Source organism: Pseudophryne corroboree, chromosome 12 (assembly GCF_028390025.1).
Source record: "Pseudophryne corroboree isolate aPseCor3 chromosome 12, aPseCor3.hap2, whole genome shotgun sequence".
Taxonomy (NCBI): Eukaryota; Metazoa; Chordata; class Amphibia; order Anura; family Myobatrachidae; genus Pseudophryne; species Pseudophryne corroboree.
The window spans coordinates 103,416,229-103,437,175 of NC_086455.1; the positions used below are offsets into that span (position 1 = coordinate 103,416,229).

The window sequence follows — 20,947 nt, forward strand, 5'->3', positions numbered from 1 at the left end:
ATCATATCCACACATTTTAAAGGGATATTAATGTCCATTTGAACAGTGTGTGGGCTGTTGTAGATATATTTTATGGTTCAGATCAACCATTAGACTAAATAGTGTCTAGATTCATACAATAAGCGTCCTACTTATGTTACGTTATGCCGGCGCTTGGGATTCCAGCGCCAGCATACCAGCACTGGGATTCCAACCAAGCGGGGTGAGCATAAAAGAGCCCCTTGCGGGCACTCTCCCTCCAGGGGTGTCGTTAACACCCCAAGAGGGAGAATAGTTGTCATTAATCCATCTGTCGGGATCCTGGCGCCGGGCTGGTGAGTGCCAGGATTCCAACAGCCGGCATATCAAATGCCTCCCGTCTCAAGTGTTTGTTAATACAACAGTGAGCACATGAGTGAGAGTGCAGGAGGCCAATCAAATCTATGTAAAATGTAAAGCAAGAGATTGGTTTATATGTTGCTGAAGTATGTCACTTCCTAACCCCCTGTTAGTCACAGACCATTGCAGGGGATTCAGAGAGTTAACTCATCAATATTAAAAAGGAATAAAGGCATATGAAATGGATTTATGTTGTACAAGCAATTCCAAAAGAATACTTCTCCTCTAAGACACAAGAACAGCATAAATCTTTAGAGGCAGAACCCTCAGGAGGGGAGGACTTTCCTGAAAGGAACGCCAGCCCTGGAAACCAAATATATAGAGGAGACCCCTACAATGAAAATGTTTCTTTTTTAGGATCAGGGAGAGGAGGAAGGTTCATACACTATCAAAAAAGAAGACAAGGAGGGATAGAAAGAAACCAAGCAAAACAACAAGGTTGCAATCCTCAATTAACACCATGGTACCACACCAGAACACACACGGGGATGTAATCAACAATATAAAACTGCCTCAAAATCATTACCTTTCAAAGAAGAGTCTAACGGACATAGAGGTAGGAGTTTTGGAAAGAGGCCTGTCTTTTTCACCAATGCGATCCTTCAACTGTTTTAGGTGGGATAAGGATCTTAAATTCTTTGGACATAAACTTACAGTCAAGGGAGAACGGAACCACAGATAAGTTGGAAAATATCATTGGAAAGAGAGGACCTTATAGCATTTCAGGAACTCAAAGAACAAGAGATATCTGATACCATGCCACATGAACCACTTTCCAGACCACTCTGTTAAAAGAGATCAGATTTCTTCCCACAGGAACAAATCTGTCCAGAAATGAGGGTATTCCAACAACTGGTCCCTCATGACCTTGGTACTACTCAATAAAGTGAGAGGAAAGAGAACCCCTGTGGAAAACCTCAATCATGAAGAGATACATGCATTGGGAGAAAAATATAGCTGGAAGGAGGTGGTTGTAAAACCTTCTGATATAGGGGGTAACATTGTGTTATGGCCAACAGAAATGTACATAAAGGAGACATTGCATCATTTAGAGAATTATTTTTTTTTCATAAAAGAATCTTATTCAACCTTACTGACAACTTCAACCTGATTCTCACAAGACCCTCGGACCCTCCTGAAATAACAGTATGAGTACTTATAAACGAGATGATATTGGGATCATGGTGCTTGGGATGGCGGTGGTCAGAATACTGACAATGGAATCCCGATGTGCAGAATCTCAACACCTGGTAGGTAAGTAGTCTAACCCGCTCTCCCCACAGCCTGACCCTAACCACCCCTACAGCCTAGCCCTAACCGTCACCAGTGGTGTCTAAACCTAACCCTACCTCCCTGCAGCCTAACTCTAACACTCCCCCTTAGTTCCTAACCCTAACCCCTGTTCTTAGTGCCTAAATCTAACCCTCCCTCCCTGAAGCCTTAACCTAACCCTCCCCCCCACAGTCTAAACCTAACCTCACTCACCCACAGCCTAACCTGCGCCAGCAAATTTACAATCGGGACCGTCAGTCAGGATTCCGTCACCTGTATTGTGATCCATGACGGGATCCCAGCATCGGTCTTTTGACCAGTGTCAGGATTCCGGCATCAGTATTCTGTCAACATCCCAAATGCCTTTATGCTGTCTAGATCCCCTTGAAGACACAAAACCCTAAACACCTACCTTCTACCAAAGGTCCATAAGAGCATTACTGAACTCCCTGGTAAAACCAATGATTTCAGGTATAGGGGGATTATCTGAGAAGGTGAGAACCTTTGTTGATCTCTACCTATGCCATCATGTACTTGGCCTTACACCATACAGTATCTACAGGACAAGTCTGATGTCTTATGCAAGCTCCATGACATCAAATTGGAAGAACATCACATCCTTGTGACCCTAGATGTGGAATTGCTATACACTATTATAGGGCATAAAATTAGTCTACAAGCGAATGGAAGGACAGTTAATAGTTCCTTACTAGGAACAATTTCACATTTGGAAATCGATTTTATCTTCAAACAAGAGGGATAGCTATGGGGGCAGCCTGTGCTCCCACATAAGTCAAACTATTGTTGGGTTTGTGCAAACAGGAAATATTCTTTGGATAATTGAATAATACCTTCACCAAATCATGTTGTTGGGGAAGTACATACATTACATTCTCTTGATATGGGAAGGAGAGAAAGTTCTACTACTATCCTTCATAGAATATCTGAATAAGAACTCCATCAACCTGAGAGTGACACAATACATCAGCCTAAACTCAGTACCATTCTTGGATTTGAACATATATAAATGGTTTGAGGGCTTAGTCCATACGGAATTATACCATAAGGAGACTGCTACAGTTTCCTACATTTTCCTCCCACAATTGAAAATTTGCAGAAAGGTGAATTCATATCACTAAGACAAAACTGCTCGGATAGAGAGGTGTTCTAACACAAAAGCCAGGAACTCTCTCAGATTACAGGAAAGACGATACAGTAAAAGGTGAACTAAAAAAGTGAAGGTGGCAACATAAGATGTCCAGAGGGAGTAATTAATCTTCCCAAAAAAGTCTCAGGAAATGGCAAACGTAAGATTCATAGGCAACTTTTGTTGATAGGGGAGAGAAATGCAGGAGATCATTCAAAGGCATTGGTCTACCCTTCTCTTAGATGAAGATCTTTCAGATGTTTTGGACCAGAAGGTATCTATGAGTTGGCGCGGGTCCAAGAATCTCTGAGATTAAATAGTACAAAGTCACTTCATTGAGATCCCTCAGAGAATCTATAAACGTATGGACTCTTTCCCATGTGGAACCTGCAAAGCATGCCAATTCATGATCAAAATGTATACGGTCCAAGATAAATATGGACAATCTCTGAAAATTGGCAAATTCATCACTGCAATGTAGTAGGAGTGGTATATTGCATCACATGCAGTTGTGAACTGAAATATGTTGGCATGACCATCAGATCACTGAAAAAATCCATATTGGAGCATGTGGGATCCACAAGAAATGCCTCAACAGATTTGACTACATTTTTAAAACTTAACTCAGTAGCCCAACATTTCTACTACCATCATACGAATACATTTAATGATCTGAGAGCATTTGGACTAGAAAAAGTTAACCTGGGAGTCCGTGGAGGAGACCTCACAAGACAACTTCTTAAATGTGAGAGTGAGTGGACCTTCAGATTGGGAGCACTAACACCTGGTGGTCTCAATGAGTTTGTTAGTTATAACATTTTTGTGCAGTGAGTCAATACATTTCCTAACACATTGCACTCAATTCTTTACTTATGACATCACCGTTTGATCTCTTTTCTCAATTTGTCTCCTTGATCACATTAGTTTCTTCGTCACACAAGGCTCACTTCTAATTCTAACACTAATTATATTTCTCTCTCACCCCCCCCCCCTTTTTTTTTACACTCTTCCCACATTCAGATGGTAAATAGAGCACATCTCCCTCCCCACCTTTAGGGATGGCAGAATCAGGTTTAGAAGAAACTTTCCTGAGTTATTTACTACCTCTATCATAGGAACTTGATAAGGCTCTCTCAAACTGAATTTAAAGGTCTGTGTATACAGTACATGCATTGGCTATGGGCCAAGCACATGAGACACCAAGCACAAGGTACCTTGATTAGCTACAATGTTGCTTGTCAATCATGAGACTTGCTATTCTGACATAAATAGTTAGATATAACAGCTGCATCAACCTCGGCTGCAGCAATGTTCCACTCTCTGAAGATGAGTCCATTATTGATACATGGACAGCTGAGACATTTTTGATTGGTCTTAATATTGCTAGGCAACCAGCCACAACGCTTTGGACACATGTCCTCATATATAGAGTGATGGGCCAGCAGAAAGCTTCCCTGATTGGTAGGGTTAACTGTACATCAATGTGAGATGGACTTTAAAAACCAAGCCAATCACAATGCCATTGATTAATTGCTGTGTTACTAGGTAACCCGCACAAATACACGTTCCCACACATACATGCTGACAGGCGGCCGGAATGTCCCACTGACTGGTAGGGCCATTAGTCTATTAATGTCAGCGGAACTTCCGAAACTAGATAGAAAATAATACAGGCATTCCATATATACCAATCATAATCCATGGCATTATGATCAGCTACAGTTTTGCTGGTCAGCCAATAGACGTTTGCTACTGCAATATAAATAGTTTAGATACAACAGTTGCACCAATCTCGACTGCAGCCATATCTAACTAACAGAAAGATGAGTCCATTATTGATACATGGATAGCCATGACACTGCTATTTGGTACTGATCTTGCTAGGGAACCAGCCACAATGCTTCGGATACACATTGGTAGGGCTAATTGCCCATCAATGTCAGACAGGCATTGAAAGCCAAGCTGACCTTAATACTTTACACATATGCCCCACATTAGTAATGCCCATAATACACATAATTCCACACAGTAATGCACCTTACACATATGCCCCACATTAGTAATGCCCATAATACACATAATTCCACACAATAATGCACCTTACACATATGCCCCACATTAGTAATGCTAGTAGCTTTTTCTTTTTAATAAAACTTACTTTTGCTTGCTGGCGTGCTTGCAGACAGTTTGTGCGCCCATGCAGCCCCCTAGATCCGTGACTGCCGTTTTGTGAGATGGGGTTGGCAGGATGGGTGAGCGCTTGCGCTCACACTCGTTAAAAAGGCACCCGTACAAGGGATGTGACCTCACAGGATATGCCGTTCTTTGCAAGCCTCATCCTTTATTTTAGCTTGCTGGTTGGACACAGATATCAGCAATGTCCAGGTACTGCCACACTTGCTGGTTATACAAAAAGACCAGTATCAAACATGTAGCAACTGTCCATTCTCTTCACTGTTCAGTGTGTTTGCTGGTGTCAGTTACTCACGGCAACTGCATGCCCTTTATTTTATACTGCGGGAGCAATATGCTTTGCTCTTCAGTCTGACGCATCTTAAAGTCACGCAGCACTGATGTTTCATATAGAAATAGCACAATGCAACTTACTGACCACATTACAGTGCTGGATGGCAAGGGAATTTTAAGGCATGGACTGACTGAGAAATAAAGTGTAGGGAGAACACTGCCCATGTTATGTCCCTGCAGACACCAGGGGTTTGCACAGGGATAAGGGACACCGGATAGCAAGGTCCCCCTCCCCTATGTGCACAAGCAGTATAGGTGAAGTCAGATTTATGAGGAGCAGTTCTTCCACAATACACATGTGGTATCATAAGGAGCCATCTAGAAATAACCTTATATAGTCAGTGAAAATGTCACAGGTCCAGAAATTGCAGTTACTGGGCTTCTGCTGTCTAAGGTCTCACTAGTCAGGGGCATTCAAGCACGTCGGAGGGAGTTCAAGGTACAGTGTGCATTCTATTTGACAAATGTAAACAGTGTATACAAGTACTGATTGAATACATTTAGAAAGTAACAAATAGTTTGCAGACTGTCCCTCCCAGCATGAGATACTGCAGGGACATGCTTGGATGCCCCTAGACATGCTTGGATGCCCTAGGCAAGTGCCTAGCATACCTATAGCTAAGGCCGGCTCTGCAACTTCGCTCCCCCTAATGTCAAAGCTGGATACACCACTGATCAGTCTTGCTTTAAAGGAGTGAAAGCACCCTTTGTAAGTTGCTCTTACCAACATTACCACCAGTTAGTATATGCAATCAGAGCCTTTGTCTTTCTCCTTAACTTTAAGTTCTCCTATTAACATAGAATAAGAGCTGGACATAAAGGGACATAAACAAAATTAAGTTTGGGGCCAAAGGTGAATGTCCTGAGGGCTGGATGAAGCCCATCATTGGTTCAAAGTATTGTCTAAAAGTACCCTGGCAGCTCTGTGCAAACCCCTTGGACAAGGCAGCCATACTCACATTGAAGTACATTTATTTAAAAGTCTCTAATGGGGCATTTCCACAGCCCCAGCAATTACTGCGGCCCAGACAATCTGTTGATAAGCTCTAAATGTAACATGGGAACTGGACCTATTTGAACAAGGATGTGCAGCTGGCTAGCAACTTTTTAAAAGGATGGATTGACAGAGTTAATTTCTACTTGGTGAGCTCCCTTGTTCTTGGTGAGGTCACAAACTCCTAAATCAGATCAGATATGAGGCCATTTCATAAGGCAAACATACAGTATTGGCTATATATTGGTAAATTTCAAACCTCCCTACACATGAGCTGGCTCAGTTGCAGTACTCTGCACTGCTTTTATCATTTTAATCAATTGGCTCAATTATGTTCTACCCCTAACCCACAAGAAAAAGTTTCAATATGATCGACATGATAACAATAAACACATAAAAAAATTAAAATAATATTAAAAAATTCTGTAAAACTGTATAACGCACATATACTTTACAGATGAATTCTTATTCTGTTCAATACTGAAACCCATAAATGTTTACTGTGCCTGTATCATGCATATATACACAGTGGCGGATTTCCCATTAGGCACGTGCATTGGGGTGACGCTTGTTTGGGGGCGGCACTTGGATGCTTGTGTTGGTACTGTCAGCCTAAAATGTACCAGTAACTGCAAAATATTTCCACTGTTCTGTACCATATGCCATCTTGATTGAGAATAAATGGGTAGGACATGCACATACTGCTCCTGTAAGCTGTCCTCCTTAGTAAATATATATATACACACTATATACATACAGTAATTATAAATAAAGAAATGTCATAGTGACTTTTTTATTATTCTATTAAATTGGCTATCAACAAATGAGAGCTTATAACCAATCAATGAAAATAATAAAATTAGGCAAAGTGGGGGGGGAGGGGGGTGTATTGGGTGGCTGTTACTGTTGTGCCTAGGTGCACCCTCACCCCTGAATCCGCCGCTGTATATACAGTTAACAATATTTCAGGTACAGTATGAAAAAGAATAGGACATGGAGATGTACAATGTTATGAAGATTGACCTGGAATAGAACAAGTAGACAACAAGCAAGACCAGCTACCCTGCCACACATCCTATAATCACTATGCAGTCTTGCCCAGCAGTGGCATAGTATGAGAAAGACAGAAGGCTCATTGACCTTATCTTTCTTCTCTTTTTCATCCGCTCTTTTTTTTTTCTTCTCTTCGTCAGACACTTCATCCACACTTAACTCCTTATTGCTGTTTGCTCTGTCCGATACAAAGATGATTGGCTGGAAGGGGGAGGAGGAGAAGGGTGAGAGGGAAAGAGAGGGACTGATTACAAAATGAGAGAGTGTAATGTGCCTGATGTTAAGAGTTCTGCAGCAGCGCTCATGCATAAACTGGTTGTGGGTTAAAGTGGGACAAATTTTAGGGATAATTGAACTCAAAGCTCGCTCTGTTGTGCACACATGTAGTGATGTAATGGCCTCTAACCTGAAAGGTGAGAACTTATTTACAAATAAAAGAATAAAAATAATCTATTTACTGTATATTATAGAATATAAATGTACTGTCTTGGTGGGCATTGTTAAAAAATCGTATAAATGAAATAATGCAGACATTCTGACTATTTCACATGTCGACATTCTCAGAATGTCGACTGTTGACATTTTAACATCATAAGTGTCAACATTGCATTGTTGACATTAAAACTACGTCCCATTTTAGATAAGGCAGCAAAATACCATATTTTCTAATTGTAGGTATTACAATTGCTATTGATGTCTATGCAGAGCTTTTGCTTATGGACAAGTTATCTTCATAGACAGCAACAGCAACTGTGACACACAAAACATAATGTAACCAACATAATGAATAGGTGTAGTACTATGCATAGTGTAAAATAATCAAAACTAAGTAATATATAGTATAAACATACTGTATAGTATTAATACACACCAATCCTTAAGTAACAAATAATGATACAGTTTAATAACAAAATTTAGATGTGGTGTATAGTATATTTAGCATTAACTACCTGGTACTTGGAAACTTATTTTTGTGAAGGTAAAAATTATGCATATATATGTGTGGGAAAATTATTGCTTTACGCTTCAACAACAAAAATGTCAGTTGATGTTTTGTTTATAATTAGTTTTTGGTTTATATGGGGCATGCCAGCTAAGTAGGGCTAAACTTAGGGTGCATACACACGGTGAGATTCGGACTTATCCGATTCTCACCGTGCGACAGGGGGCCGGGTCGGCACTTAGCCAGTATCGCAAGCACATAATGAGTGTGCTTGCGATGCTGGCTATGTGCGATTTTGGCTAAGTGTCAATCCTGACTATCTCTTCTATAGAGATAGTCAGGATTGACTTGCCTGCACAGCCTATTTTTTCTGCCGTTGCCGACCGCGCGGGGCCGCGCATTGGCATCGGATCGGGATCGCAAGGTGACTGTCACCTTGCGATCTGCACTATCTTTTCATCCGATTCTGACTATATAGTCAGAATCGAATGAAAAAATCTTACCGTGTGTACACACCTTTAGACAAGAAGTAAGTAGTTCCGCAACAGGTTATTGTATCAGACAAAACAATTGTCTGTTACTGACCATCCCTATAATTTGTACAAATGTGTTAATCTAATGTCAGTGGTGCTCCCAGAGTCAGTAGGAATACATGTACACAAAAACAAAAAAGAAAGACTCTGTTTGGGGCACTCTTATCATAAACGTGATTAGACAATAAAGCTTAACTTTAATTATTTCATTAAAATTAATGTGACTGAAAAAAAGATGATCAACCCTAATGAGCATAAATAGTTATAAATTGCACACATCAATTTTTCTTCTTAGTGCAAAAGAAAGGTCAATGATTACAAGCCTTGGTGAAAATTATCATGATAATTCAATTACATACTAGACCAGGTGAACAAGCCCACCAAGAGGTGAAACAGTCCGTTTGGTCAGCGTGGGTATTGGGTACTGTGCAACCCATACCCACCTCGGGGGTACCCTGCTCCAGTAAGCGACCATTTGGCCTTCAATAATAATAATAATTGTGCTTACTTTACTCTTTACTGCTAAATGTTGTTCTTTTACTTAAAGACACTGTGGATCAGTGTGCAAACACTGATAACATACTATTCTGTAGTATTGAGCACTTTTTCTTCTGATGAAATGCATTTGTTGCTTATATATTTCTGCATACCATTTAGGATATTGGCATAATGATATAGTACCTGTTCTATAGGATTATACTGTATTTTTTTACCTGGCAACAGGAGGATTAGAACACTATGCCTGAAGAACTTGTTCTATAGGATTACTACCTGACAACAGGAGTAAAACACTGTACCTGATGCTAACATTCCTCCTCCAACATATCATACTAATTTGCAGTGTGGAGCATTTTTATTTCTAAGCTCTGATGAAATGCTTTTTATACAGTATATCTCTGCATGACATGTAGATCTGCTTATGAACTGAGCACCATATTATGCATGTCAGCTCTTAGAAGCTCTATCAGTGTCAGTTCACCCTTCTAATATACAACCCTCATTGTGTGATATAGACTCTCGTACCTACCTTTGAATTTCTACTCACAGGTTTCCTTTACCTGTATCTATTCCTATTTTTTAGCTCTTCATCTAATCCTTTTTCCATCCATTAACATGCTCTCTCATCCAAGCCATCTCTCTTGACGGTAGAGATATTAGGATCTTTGATCCCTCTTGGACAGCAGAAGCACGGTTTCCTTAGTATGGTACTAATACTCTCTCATTCAGCAGATTACTGCCATACTCCATTGGATACGCCCAATCTCATCCGATCTTGGAAGCTAATCTATGTTAGGCCTGGTTAGTAATTGGTTGGGAGATCACCAACAAATACCAGGTGCAGTAAACACATATGCTGAACAGCAGAATCAAGATATCCATCTAAATTCTTCTATAAACTTGGTAGTGTTTCTCCCTTTTTCCATATATATAGGAGCTAATTGTTATGTTGGGCTAAAATTGACTGAATATCCTGACCTGGTATAATGTGATTCTTGAATTGACATGAGCACACCTTCCAATAACAGGTGGTGCAAAACATCTGTGACCTTTCTTCTTGATTTACTCTAGAATAGAGGAGTTTTTACCAAGTTTAGGCACTCTCTTCATAATCTAAATGGAATAATGAAGGCAACAATATGCTGAATTAAGGGGGTCATTCCTATATGATCGTAGATATGCTAAATTTAGCACAGCTACGATCATTCACACTGATAATCGCTCCCCGGCCCGCAGCCGTTCCGCCCCCCCCCCCCCCTCCCCTGGCCGGCGACTGCCTCTGCCTGTCAATCAGGCAGAGGCGATCGTAGTGGCCCGACAGCCTCCGGCCGTCTGGCATGCGCCGGAGCACTGCAGCGCCGGCGCATGCACAGTTCTGACCCGATCGCACCGATGCGATAAACTGCAGCGTGCTATCGGGTCAGAATGACCCCCTAAATGCCTTCTGGTGACACCACTGCCTGACAATAGAGCAGAGGGTGGACAATAACCCACATAGGCAACAATCCATCATTTTTTATGCTTAATCAGAGGTAATATAAGCAATATGCAGTGTTAAGGACCAATTAAAAGGATACTCCTATGGGAACAATAAACCTGCCTTTAAGGTATTATTGATAGACAGGTTTTACCCAGGTTATTGAATTATCATGATAGTCATTTTCACCAAGGCTTATAATCATTGACCTTTCTTTTGCACTATGAAGAAAAATTGATGTGTGCAATTTATAACTATTTATGGTCATTAGGGTTGATCATCTTTTTTTCAGTCACATTAATTTTAATGAAATAATTAAAAGTTAAGTTTTATCGTCTAATCACGTTTATGATAAGAGTGCCCCAACGCAGAGTCTTTCTTGTTTCTTTTTGTGTACAGATAAGTAGGGCGGCAGAATTTTCACCATTTTTAAATGTTGCATGAAAACAATGTCCCTTTGTGAAGCAATGTCTACAGCGAAGCACGGGCATGGAAGGGTTTCTAGCAGTGGATACCCCAAAAGTGCAGCTTTGAACACAATACTAACAAAGAGTGGATATTACCATTAAATTGCTTTTGCTATAAGAATGTACTGCTTAAGATCGTCCTATTTTGAGAAAGCTTATTGTGGCAGTGCCCAGTCCATTGTCATTATATCACTTTACAAGGAATAAATTACTACTTTTACAAGATTTTTCTATGGGTTAAAATGGCAAATCTCATTTGCTACAGTAAATGCATGGATTACCACAGTATTTCTAGGACTTGCCTTTTTTGCAGACCTTACATAGGGATGTACCTCACAGGGATATACTGTACATGGTAGTAGTGCCTTCTACCAGTCTACCATTGCTATGCCATCTATTCTATGGGCCTAATTCAGGACGCATTACAATCGTGATGCAACCGCAATTTCAGCGACGGACCTCCCAGGTCCTGTTCTGCGCATGCGCCCACCGTTAATGCGGTCAGCAGGCATTAACTGCGAATGCCTCTGCCTGACTGACAGGCAGGGGCATTTGCGGGGGATTACCAAGCGTTTTGGGGGGAGGCGTTGGGGAAACGCTGTTGTCACATGCTGCCGCCCCAATTGAAAAACTAGCGGTGGGACTCCTGCCATTGCAGCCAGGCTGCGCCAGCAGGAGGCATCCACAGTTTTTACAACCACACTGTAATTGCAGCGCAATCGCAATTACAGCGTGATCATAGTGGGTGAGCTGTGGGTCGCATGCTGGGTGGCCTTGCCTGCGATGGGTGGCCCCAGCACGTGAGCAGAATCTGCAATCCTTACTGAACTAGGCCCTACTTCAGCAGTATGAATTAATTGCCTTACTCTGTTTAAACCTTATTTGGTTTGTGACATGTGAGTGGGGGCACTGCATATGCCATGGCCCCAAAGGACAGTCAGTATTAAAGATTAGTACTGGATACACTCTGCCATATAAAGTATCTAGCAAAACATTACACATAGCATAGGGGGGTTTCATATAATGAATGCCAATTTGTGAAAATCCCTGAAACACTAAGTATATTTTCTAAATCATTGCAGCTTTAAAAACACAGGCTAACTGAGAGGATGTGTGTCTGCATCTTGCAGGTTCTTACATTAAGCCCAGTATATGCTTATTTGCCATCATTTAAAGATCTTTTTTTAGGGGCACTTAACGGTTGAGCAGAAAATGGCATTCAGTATACAGAATAAAATGAATTATATTTGAAATTGGTAAATATTGATATATAGGGACAGTTGCAGTCCTGTAATTTCTATAGAGATAAATGTTTAAAATGTGGAAATTAGAGACAGCTGAATGTCAGTATGTGTATGGCACCACACTGTGATCTCAGATGATGAAGGCAGAATAACTCTTAATGTGAATGTAATATGAAATATACACTGTAAGGTTCTAAATGCATGCAGCATCTTACAGAATGCATATATCAGCTTTATATTACTATGGATATAAGAGGAACACTTGCATGCAACAAAAAAACATCAAACTCAAAACAAAAACATCCACATTCAGATAAAGCCATAAACAGTATAAAAATGGAATAAAAATACCAATGCTGGGCAAGACATCATGCATCTATTAAGAAAAATTACATGTACACAATTCATAGCTAGGGAGCACTACATTGTACATACAATATCATGCAAAGATTTTTTTGTATTGTATTTTATTTATTTATTATAACTAGCATGCAGTTGCACCTAGGACATTCACTGTAAACAACGGTACCTGATCTTGTGCAGCTGCCTATGGTATAAATATATTTATGGCTGTGATTACAAGCATAACTACTGTAGCAGCATCTGCTAATGAGTCCGCCTTTCCTTTCAAAGGGGCAATAAGGGATGGCAGGGGGTGTTAGAAAATTGCTATGTGTTCCAACAGTTCCAATAATATCTAGTTATACTTGTGGCTGTAACTGCTTAAGTAAAGTATGGTTCTGTATCATTTTTAATATACATGTTTTACAATTATATCTTATAGAAAAAAATCTTACTGTTATTAAGTATCAAATAAAAAAAAGTGGAATGAGTCAGTGCTTTGAATTACTTGTTAAACATGTGTTGTAGAAAGATATTGGAACCTATCTTTGTTTACCTTAGTGATGGGCACATTCCATGGAATAATTATTAAAACACTTCAAATGCGAAGGGAGCAAATAGTTAACTTGGGATATCCTGTACTTTTCAGTATGGCGAGCGGATGGATAAACACAGACTTTTCTGAAAGGATGACTGAATTCTGCTCACGGGTCAATAATCTTCATATCATTTGTGTTTTTTGCTGTGTGATTACAATGTGTATGATGGTAAGACCTGCACAATGACTATAGTGGCTGGTTTAGCAGAAGTCAGCAGATACTTTACTTGGAGTCACTCAACTAAAAAGTAGAATTTTCTAACCTTAAGTATAATAAACCATGGGAGCATTGCAGATAAAAGTGATGTAGATTTAAAGGAAACACAAGTATTATTTTCTCCCACCATCAGAGCAAGTGCAATATTCCTGTTCCCTGTACAATAAAATATATGTAGTCAGTAACATAAGAACATGTCTTCTCCAAAATTCTTCACATTTCTGGAACATCCTGTGTATATTATTATAGTGCCTAATTATTAAATTGAAAGGGCTCATTACACATGTTGTAGCAGTAGTTTCCAAATGTTACTGGTAACAAGCCCATTCACCATTAGTGACCAGAGGGGCCACCCGGTATTCAACAAACTTCAAAAACTGAACGTTTTCAAAATTTACTTGCAGTTCCCACAACCCTGCCCCTTCCTAGGGCAGGAGTTCTGGGTTGTGAAGAACGATCCTTCCCAGCCAGGGGCAGGTAGGGATGGAAAACCAGCCTTTGAAATATATGGAAGCAGCCCTAGTGAGGTGCAAAATAAGGGTTCGTAGCATATACAGTATTAATACTTTTTACATTGTCATCTCCATCCATCCACCAATTAAATAAATAAAAAATTGACTGGCCGCACCAACTACCACCCACAGGGGAGTTTTAAGAGAGCAGGAGGCTTGTGTGTAGCCTCCTCTATCTGGGCCTCCTTCTCTCTGCTGGCAGCGCTGTATTGTCTGAGCACTAGAAGGTTTAGACTCTAATGCACATATCTCTGGGAAAATGGTGCAGAGGTTAAATTCCCAGTAATTTCTCTACTACGCATGCACAAAACACCAGGAAAATGGCTGCAGTGCCATTTTTCCGTGATTTCTGCAGGACTGCTGCCGTTGGCACGGTACTTCGAAGGGGTAAGTATTCAAGAAATGGGTGCACTGTGTGCAGTGTTGGCCCCCTTGGACTCAGGGGCCCATGTGCACCACACACATTGCACCCATTATAAATACACGGTTCTCCCCTCCCAGTTACCCTGTCACTTGGTCCAGTCTGGTGATCCCTTCTGCATTGCTGATGTCGTAACACATGATGCTGCTTAAGGCATTTCCATATCTCTTTTTTTGCTGCTGCCAAAGAGCAAAGCATCCGTGAGTCCAGCAGAAAAATCGACTCCCCTTGTGCAAACTATGACGGGAGATTTTTACATAGAGCAGCAGCCACCGCAGCCCCAACAGGTGAGTTCCTACTGGGTCCTGGCACCCACGTGTGTGTGTGTGTGTGTATATACATATATATATATATGTGTGTGTTTGAGAGATACAGTATATACTATGTATGTATATACAGTATATATATATATATATATATATATGTGTATATATATATGTGTGTGTGTGTATATTTGCCCTCATAATGTAGGAACAGGAGACCAGAGATGCGGCAATCATGGTTTGTGAAATAATGCTGCAATCAGTGAGCCTTTTCTGCATACTAGATCAGTTTTGAGAGAAAAGGAACTGGATTACTGTTGGGTGCACATTTCCCCTATGTTTACTTTAAAATATAACTTAAATTTATAAATTTATTAAAAATTATCAACAAAACCTCACATTAATATTGCCTGTTAGGCTTGTATTTCTATTTTAATTACCAATTAGACCACTATGAGGCTAAATAAAGCGAAGCATCAAGGTTAGTGAAAAAAGATTCTGTGACGTGATAAAAAAAGAAATGTGTTTGTGAATAAAAAAATAATGAAAATTTTTTTTTGTGTCCTGTTTTTATTTCTTATTGTCAGTAAAAACAGGATTTTAATACCTACTGGTAAATCCTTTTCTATAAGTCCGTAGAGGATGTTGGGGACACCAAAATGTCCATGGGATATAGACGGATCCGCAGGAGACATGGGCACTTTAAGACTTTAAAAGGGGGCGTGACCTGGCTCCTCCCTCTATATCCCTCCCCAGACTCAGTTTGGAACTGTGCCCGGAGAGATGGACATTTTGAGGAAAAGAAGTAACAGAAGTTTAGCAGAAGTCAGACGGATCCGCAGGAGACATGGGCACTTTAAGACTTTCAAAGGGGGCGTGGCCTGGCTCCTCCCCAGACTCAGTTTGGAACTGTGCCCGGAGAGATGGACATTTTGAGGAAAAGAAGTAACAACAAGGTGAGCATAATACCAGCTCACGCCATAAACATGCAGAATAACATGGCATTCAACTGAACACATGCCAACGGACATGAACAAAATTCAGCAACAAGCTGAAGAAACCATAACACAACCTGTGTGTAACCAGAACTAAACTGCAGATACAGTACGCACTGGGACGGGTGCCCAACATCCTCTACGGACTTATAGAAAAGGATTTACCGGTAGGTATTAAAATCCTGTTTTCTATTACGTCCTTGAGGATGTTGGGGACACCAAAAGAACCATGGGATTATACCAAAGCTCTATACCGGGCGGGAGAGTGCGGATGACTCTGCAGCACCGATTGACCAAACTTTAGGTCTTCATCGGCCAAGGTATCAAACTTGTAAAACTTAGCAAACGTGTTTGACCCCGACCAAGTAGCAGCTCTGCAAAGTTGTAATGCCGAGACACCCCGGGCAGCCGCCCAGGACGAGCCCACCTTCCTAGTGGAATGGTCTTTTACAGATTTAGGTAACGGCAAACTTGCCGTGGAATGAGCCTGCTGAATCGTGTGACATATCCAGTGAGCAATGGTCTGCTTGGAAGCAGGATACCCAAGTTTATTGGGAGCATATAGCACAAACAGAGACTCTGTTTTTCTAACTGGAGCCATTATGGCAACGTAAATTTTCAAAGCTCTGACGACATCCAGAGACTTTTCCTCAGCCAAAGTGCCAGTAGCCACTGGCACCACAATAGGTTGGTTAATATGAAAAGAGGAAACCACCTTTGGCAGAAATTGTTGCTGAGTTCTCAATTCTGCCCTATCTTCATGGAAGATCAAATAAGGGCTCTTGTGAGACAAGGCCTCCAATTCAGACACCTGCCTTGCGGATGCCAATGCTAACAAAATGACAACCTTCCAAGTGAGGAATTTCAACTCCACTTTACTTAAAAGTTCAAATCAATGTGATTTTAGGAATGTCAAAACCACATTAAGGTCCCAAGGTGCCACAGGTGGCACAAAAGGAGGTTGGATGTGCAGGACCCCTTTTAAAAAGGTCTGCACCTCAGGAAGTGAGGCCAATTGTTTCTGAAAGAAAATTGACAAAGCAGAAATCTGCACTTTTATGGAGCCTAATTTAAGGCCAGCATCCACTCCATTTTGTAGAAAATGGAGAAAACGTCCAAGGTCAATGTTCTCCACTGGAGCTTTCTTGGACTCGCACCAGGAAATATATTTCCTCCAAATACGGTGATAGTGTTTCGACATCACACCCTTCCTAGCAAGGATAAGAGTGGGGATGACTTCATCGGGAATACCTTTACGGGCTAAAATCTGGCGTTCAACTGCCATGCTGTCAAACGTAGCCGCTGTAAGTCTTGATAGACGAATGGCCCCTGCCGCAGCAGATCCTCGCGAAGAGGAAGAGGCCATGGATCTTCGACTAACAACTCCTGAAGATCTGGGTACCAAATTCTCCTTGGCCAGTCTGGAACTACAAAGAGCGCTGGAATCTGTGATTTTCTTAGGATTCTCAGAACCTTTGGAATGAGAGGAAGCGGAGGGAAAACGTACACCGACGGATACACCCAAGGTGACGTCAGTGCATCCACTGCCACCGCCTGAGGGTCCCTGGACCAGGAACAATACTTTAGTAGTTTTTTGTTGTGGCGGGACACCATCATGTCTATGTGGGGAACCCCCATAGATTCGTTAGTAGGGAGAAGACCTCCTGATGGAGGCTCCACTCTCCTGGATTTAGATCGTGTCTGCTGAGGAAGTCTGCTTCCCAGTTGTCCACTCCTGGAAGGAAAATTGCCGACACAGCGCTTACCCGAGTCTCTGCCCAGAGAAGAATCTTTGTGGCTTCTGCCATTGCTGTTCTGCTCTTTGTGCCGCTTTGGCGGTTTATGTATGCTACTGCTGTCACATTGTCCGATTGGATCAGTACAGGCCGGTTTTGAAGAAGATGCTCCGCTTGTAGAAGGCCGTTGTAAATGGCCCTCAACTCCAGCACGTTTATGTGAAGAAGAGTTTCCTGACTTGACCATCTTCCTTGGAAGGTCACCCCTTGTGTAACTGCTCCCCAACCCCGGAGACTTGCATCTGTGGGCACTAGGATCCAGTCTTGGATCCCAAATCTGCATCCTTCTAAGAGGTGAGAGCTGTATAGCCACCACAGGAGTGAGATTCTGGTGTTGGGCGATAGAACTATCCTCCGGTGCATATGAAGGTGGGATCCGGACCATTTGTCCAACAGGTCCCACTGAAACACTCTGGCATGGAACCTCCCGAATTGGAGGGCCTCGTATGCCGCCACCATCTTCCCCAGCAATCGAATGCATTGATGAATGGAAACAGTTGGTGGTTTCAGAATGAGTTTTACCAAACTCTGAATTTCCAGTGCTTTCTCCGGAGGGAGGAACACTCTCAGCTGGACCGTGTCCAGAATCATACCCAAAAATGCCAACCGGGTTGTTGGAATTAAGTGTGATTTCGGCAGGTTCAAGAGCCAGCCGTGCTGTTGTAGAAGCAACAGCGACAGTGCAATGTCCTGTACCAGTTTTTCCTTGGACCTCGCCTTTATCAGGAGATCGTCCAAGTACGGGATAATTGTAACTCCTCTTTTTCTGAGGAGAACCATCATTTATACCATGACTTTTGTGAAAATCCTCGGAGCCATGGCCAGGCCAAACGGCAACGTCTGAAATTGGTAATGAGTATCCTGGATTGCAAACCGGAGATAACAACTCTGATGAGGGGGATAAATGGGAACATGAAGGTAGGCATCCTTTATGTCCAAAGACACCATGAATTCCCCCTCCAAGCTGGAGATCACCGCTCGGAGAGACTCCATCTTGAATTTGAATTTCTTTAGGAAAAAATTTAGAGATTTTAGGTTGAGGATTGGTCGTACCGAGCCATCCGGCTTCGGCACTACAAATAGGCTTGAATAAAACCCTTCCCCTTGTTGCGCCCGGGGGACCGGGATCACAACCTGATTTTGACATAATTTTTGTATTGCTCCACAGACTAGAACTCTGTCTGGAAGCAAAACTGGTAAGGGTGATTTGAAAAAAAGGCGAGGGGGAACGTCTTGGAATTCCAGATTGTACCCTTGGGTCACAATTTGTAACACCCAAGGGTCCAGGTCCGAGCGAACCCAAACCTGACTGAAAAGCCTTAGATGTGCCCCCACCGGTGCGGTCTCCTGTAAGGGAGACCCAGCATCATGCGGTGGATTTGGCTGAAGCCGGGGAGGACTTCTGCTCTTGTGAACTCGAGGAGGCGGGAGTTCTCTTGCCCCTTCCTCTACCTCTGGTAGCGAGGAAGAAGTTACCTCGGCCTTTTCTATATTTACTGGGCCGAAAGGACTGCATTTGATAGTGCGGTTTCTTCTGTTGTGCAGGAGCATTAGGTAAATAAGTAGATTTACCCGCTGTGGCCGCTGATACTAAATCAGCAAGGCCGTCACCAAACAGTTCCCCACCCTTAAAGGGAAGGGACTCCATATTTTTCTTGGAATCAGCGTCAGCATTCCATTGATGAGTCCATAGCGCACGCCTAGCCGCAATTGACATAGCATTAGCCTTAGCCCCCAGGAGGCCAGCATCTCTTGCAGCCTCTTTCAAGTACGCAGCCGCGTACCTGATATAACCAAGCGTCACTAGGATGCTATCCCTATCCAGAGTATCTAAATCCGCAGATAAACTTTCAGACCATTTTTCAATGGCGCTACTAACCCACGCTGACGCAATAAGCGGTCTAAGCTGCGTCCCCGTGGTAGTAAAAATAGCTTTTAAAGTAGCCTCCTGCTTACGATCAGCCGGCTCCTTAAGAGTCGTCGACTGAGCCGCAGGGAGCGCTACCTGTTTAGACAAGCGTGCTAGGACTTTGTCTACTGTGGGTGGTATTTCCCACTTATCCCTATCCGCTTCGGGAAAGGGGTATGCCACCTTGATCCTATTAGGAATGAGAAATTTCTTATCAGGTGTATTCCAAATGCTATCAAAAAGGTCATTTAGTTCAAAACAAGGAGGAAAAGAAACCGAGCGCCTCTTTTCTTTGTAAACAAGGACCCTCGTTTCTGGTGTAAAGGGGTCCTGGTCAATACGTAATATGTCTTTGACAGCCACAATCATATATTGAATACTCTTAGCCAATTTAGGATCTACCCTAGAATCAGCATAATCAGCACCGGTATCGGAGTCCGTGTCGGTATCTGTGTCATCTAATTGGTCAACACTACGTTTCAGTGACCCTTGAAATAAAGCGTCATCTACTGATTTCTTCCAAATCTGCAGTTGAGAGTCAGATTCAGTAAACTTTTGATTTAACAGTGTAACATTAGCATTTAAAGCAGTTAACCAATCAGCCGTCGGCGGTGCCGACAGGACCCCCAAAACATTTGGTGTCCCCAATAAATTATCCCCTTGAAAGGAAAATTCTGCCTCAGACATGTTGCCTCCCTAACAGCACCCAAAGAAAAGCCTGTGAGGGAACAAAAGGAAAGGAGCCAGCTCACACCCCAGTGCCAAAGTACAGGTCTGAAAACACAGCGCTATATATCTGTATTTTTACAGATATTATTTTTACATGTTTATCCTGGCGGGGGTTTGTGGGCAGTGCCAGGGCACTGTACAGATATGCCAGCCTTATTTATTAGGTATTTTTAGCTCCCCAGGGCGCCCCCCCCAGCACCCTGCACCCAGCGGTGTGTACAGTCCGGGAGCCTGGAGCGCACTGAGCAAATCATGCTGCACGGTACCTCTATATGCCGTCTTTGTTGCAGAGAAGATGTCTTTTCCTCACATACTCACCTGTCTTCTGGCTTGAAGAGGGGGGGACGGCAAGCTGTGGGAGCGAGCATCCAGGAGAGCCCAGCGTTCATCTCCCCTCAGGAGCTGAAGGCATTATGTCAGGAGCAGCAGAGCCCTGAAACTCATTAGAAGTGGGTCTAGACTGCTCTCCCCTCTTTCCCACGAAGCAGGGAGTCTGTAGCCAGCAGATCTCCCCAAAATAAAAAACCTAACATTAAGTCTTTTCAGAGAAACTCTAAGAGCTCCCCCGAGTGCCTCCATCTCGCAGGGCACATTTTCTAAACTGAGTTTAGGGAGGGATATAGAGGGAGGAGC

The 20,947-nt window shown here is 42.3% G+C and overlaps 1 protein-coding gene and 1 pseudogene across 5 annotated transcripts in view; one reads left to right on the plus strand and one right to left on the minus strand.

Moving 5' to 3' along the window:
* Positions 1-20,947, minus strand: part of CAPN3 (calpain 3) — a 354,142-nt gene that overhangs the window by 75,692 nt on the left and 257,503 nt on the right. For 4 of the 5 annotated variants that reach the window (XM_063947837.1, XM_063947835.1, XM_063947834.1 and 1 more), the window contains one exon: positions 7,458-7,571. The exons of the other annotated variant lie outside the window; for it this stretch is intronic. In XM_063947837.1, the coding sequence (XP_063803907.1) occupies positions 7,458-7,571 (114 nt within the window). The remainder of the gene's footprint in view (positions 1-7,457; positions 7,572-20,947) is intronic. 5 annotated transcript variants of the gene reach the window in all.
* LOC134981641 (5S ribosomal RNA) lies at positions 10,076-10,194 on the plus strand (annotated as a pseudogene).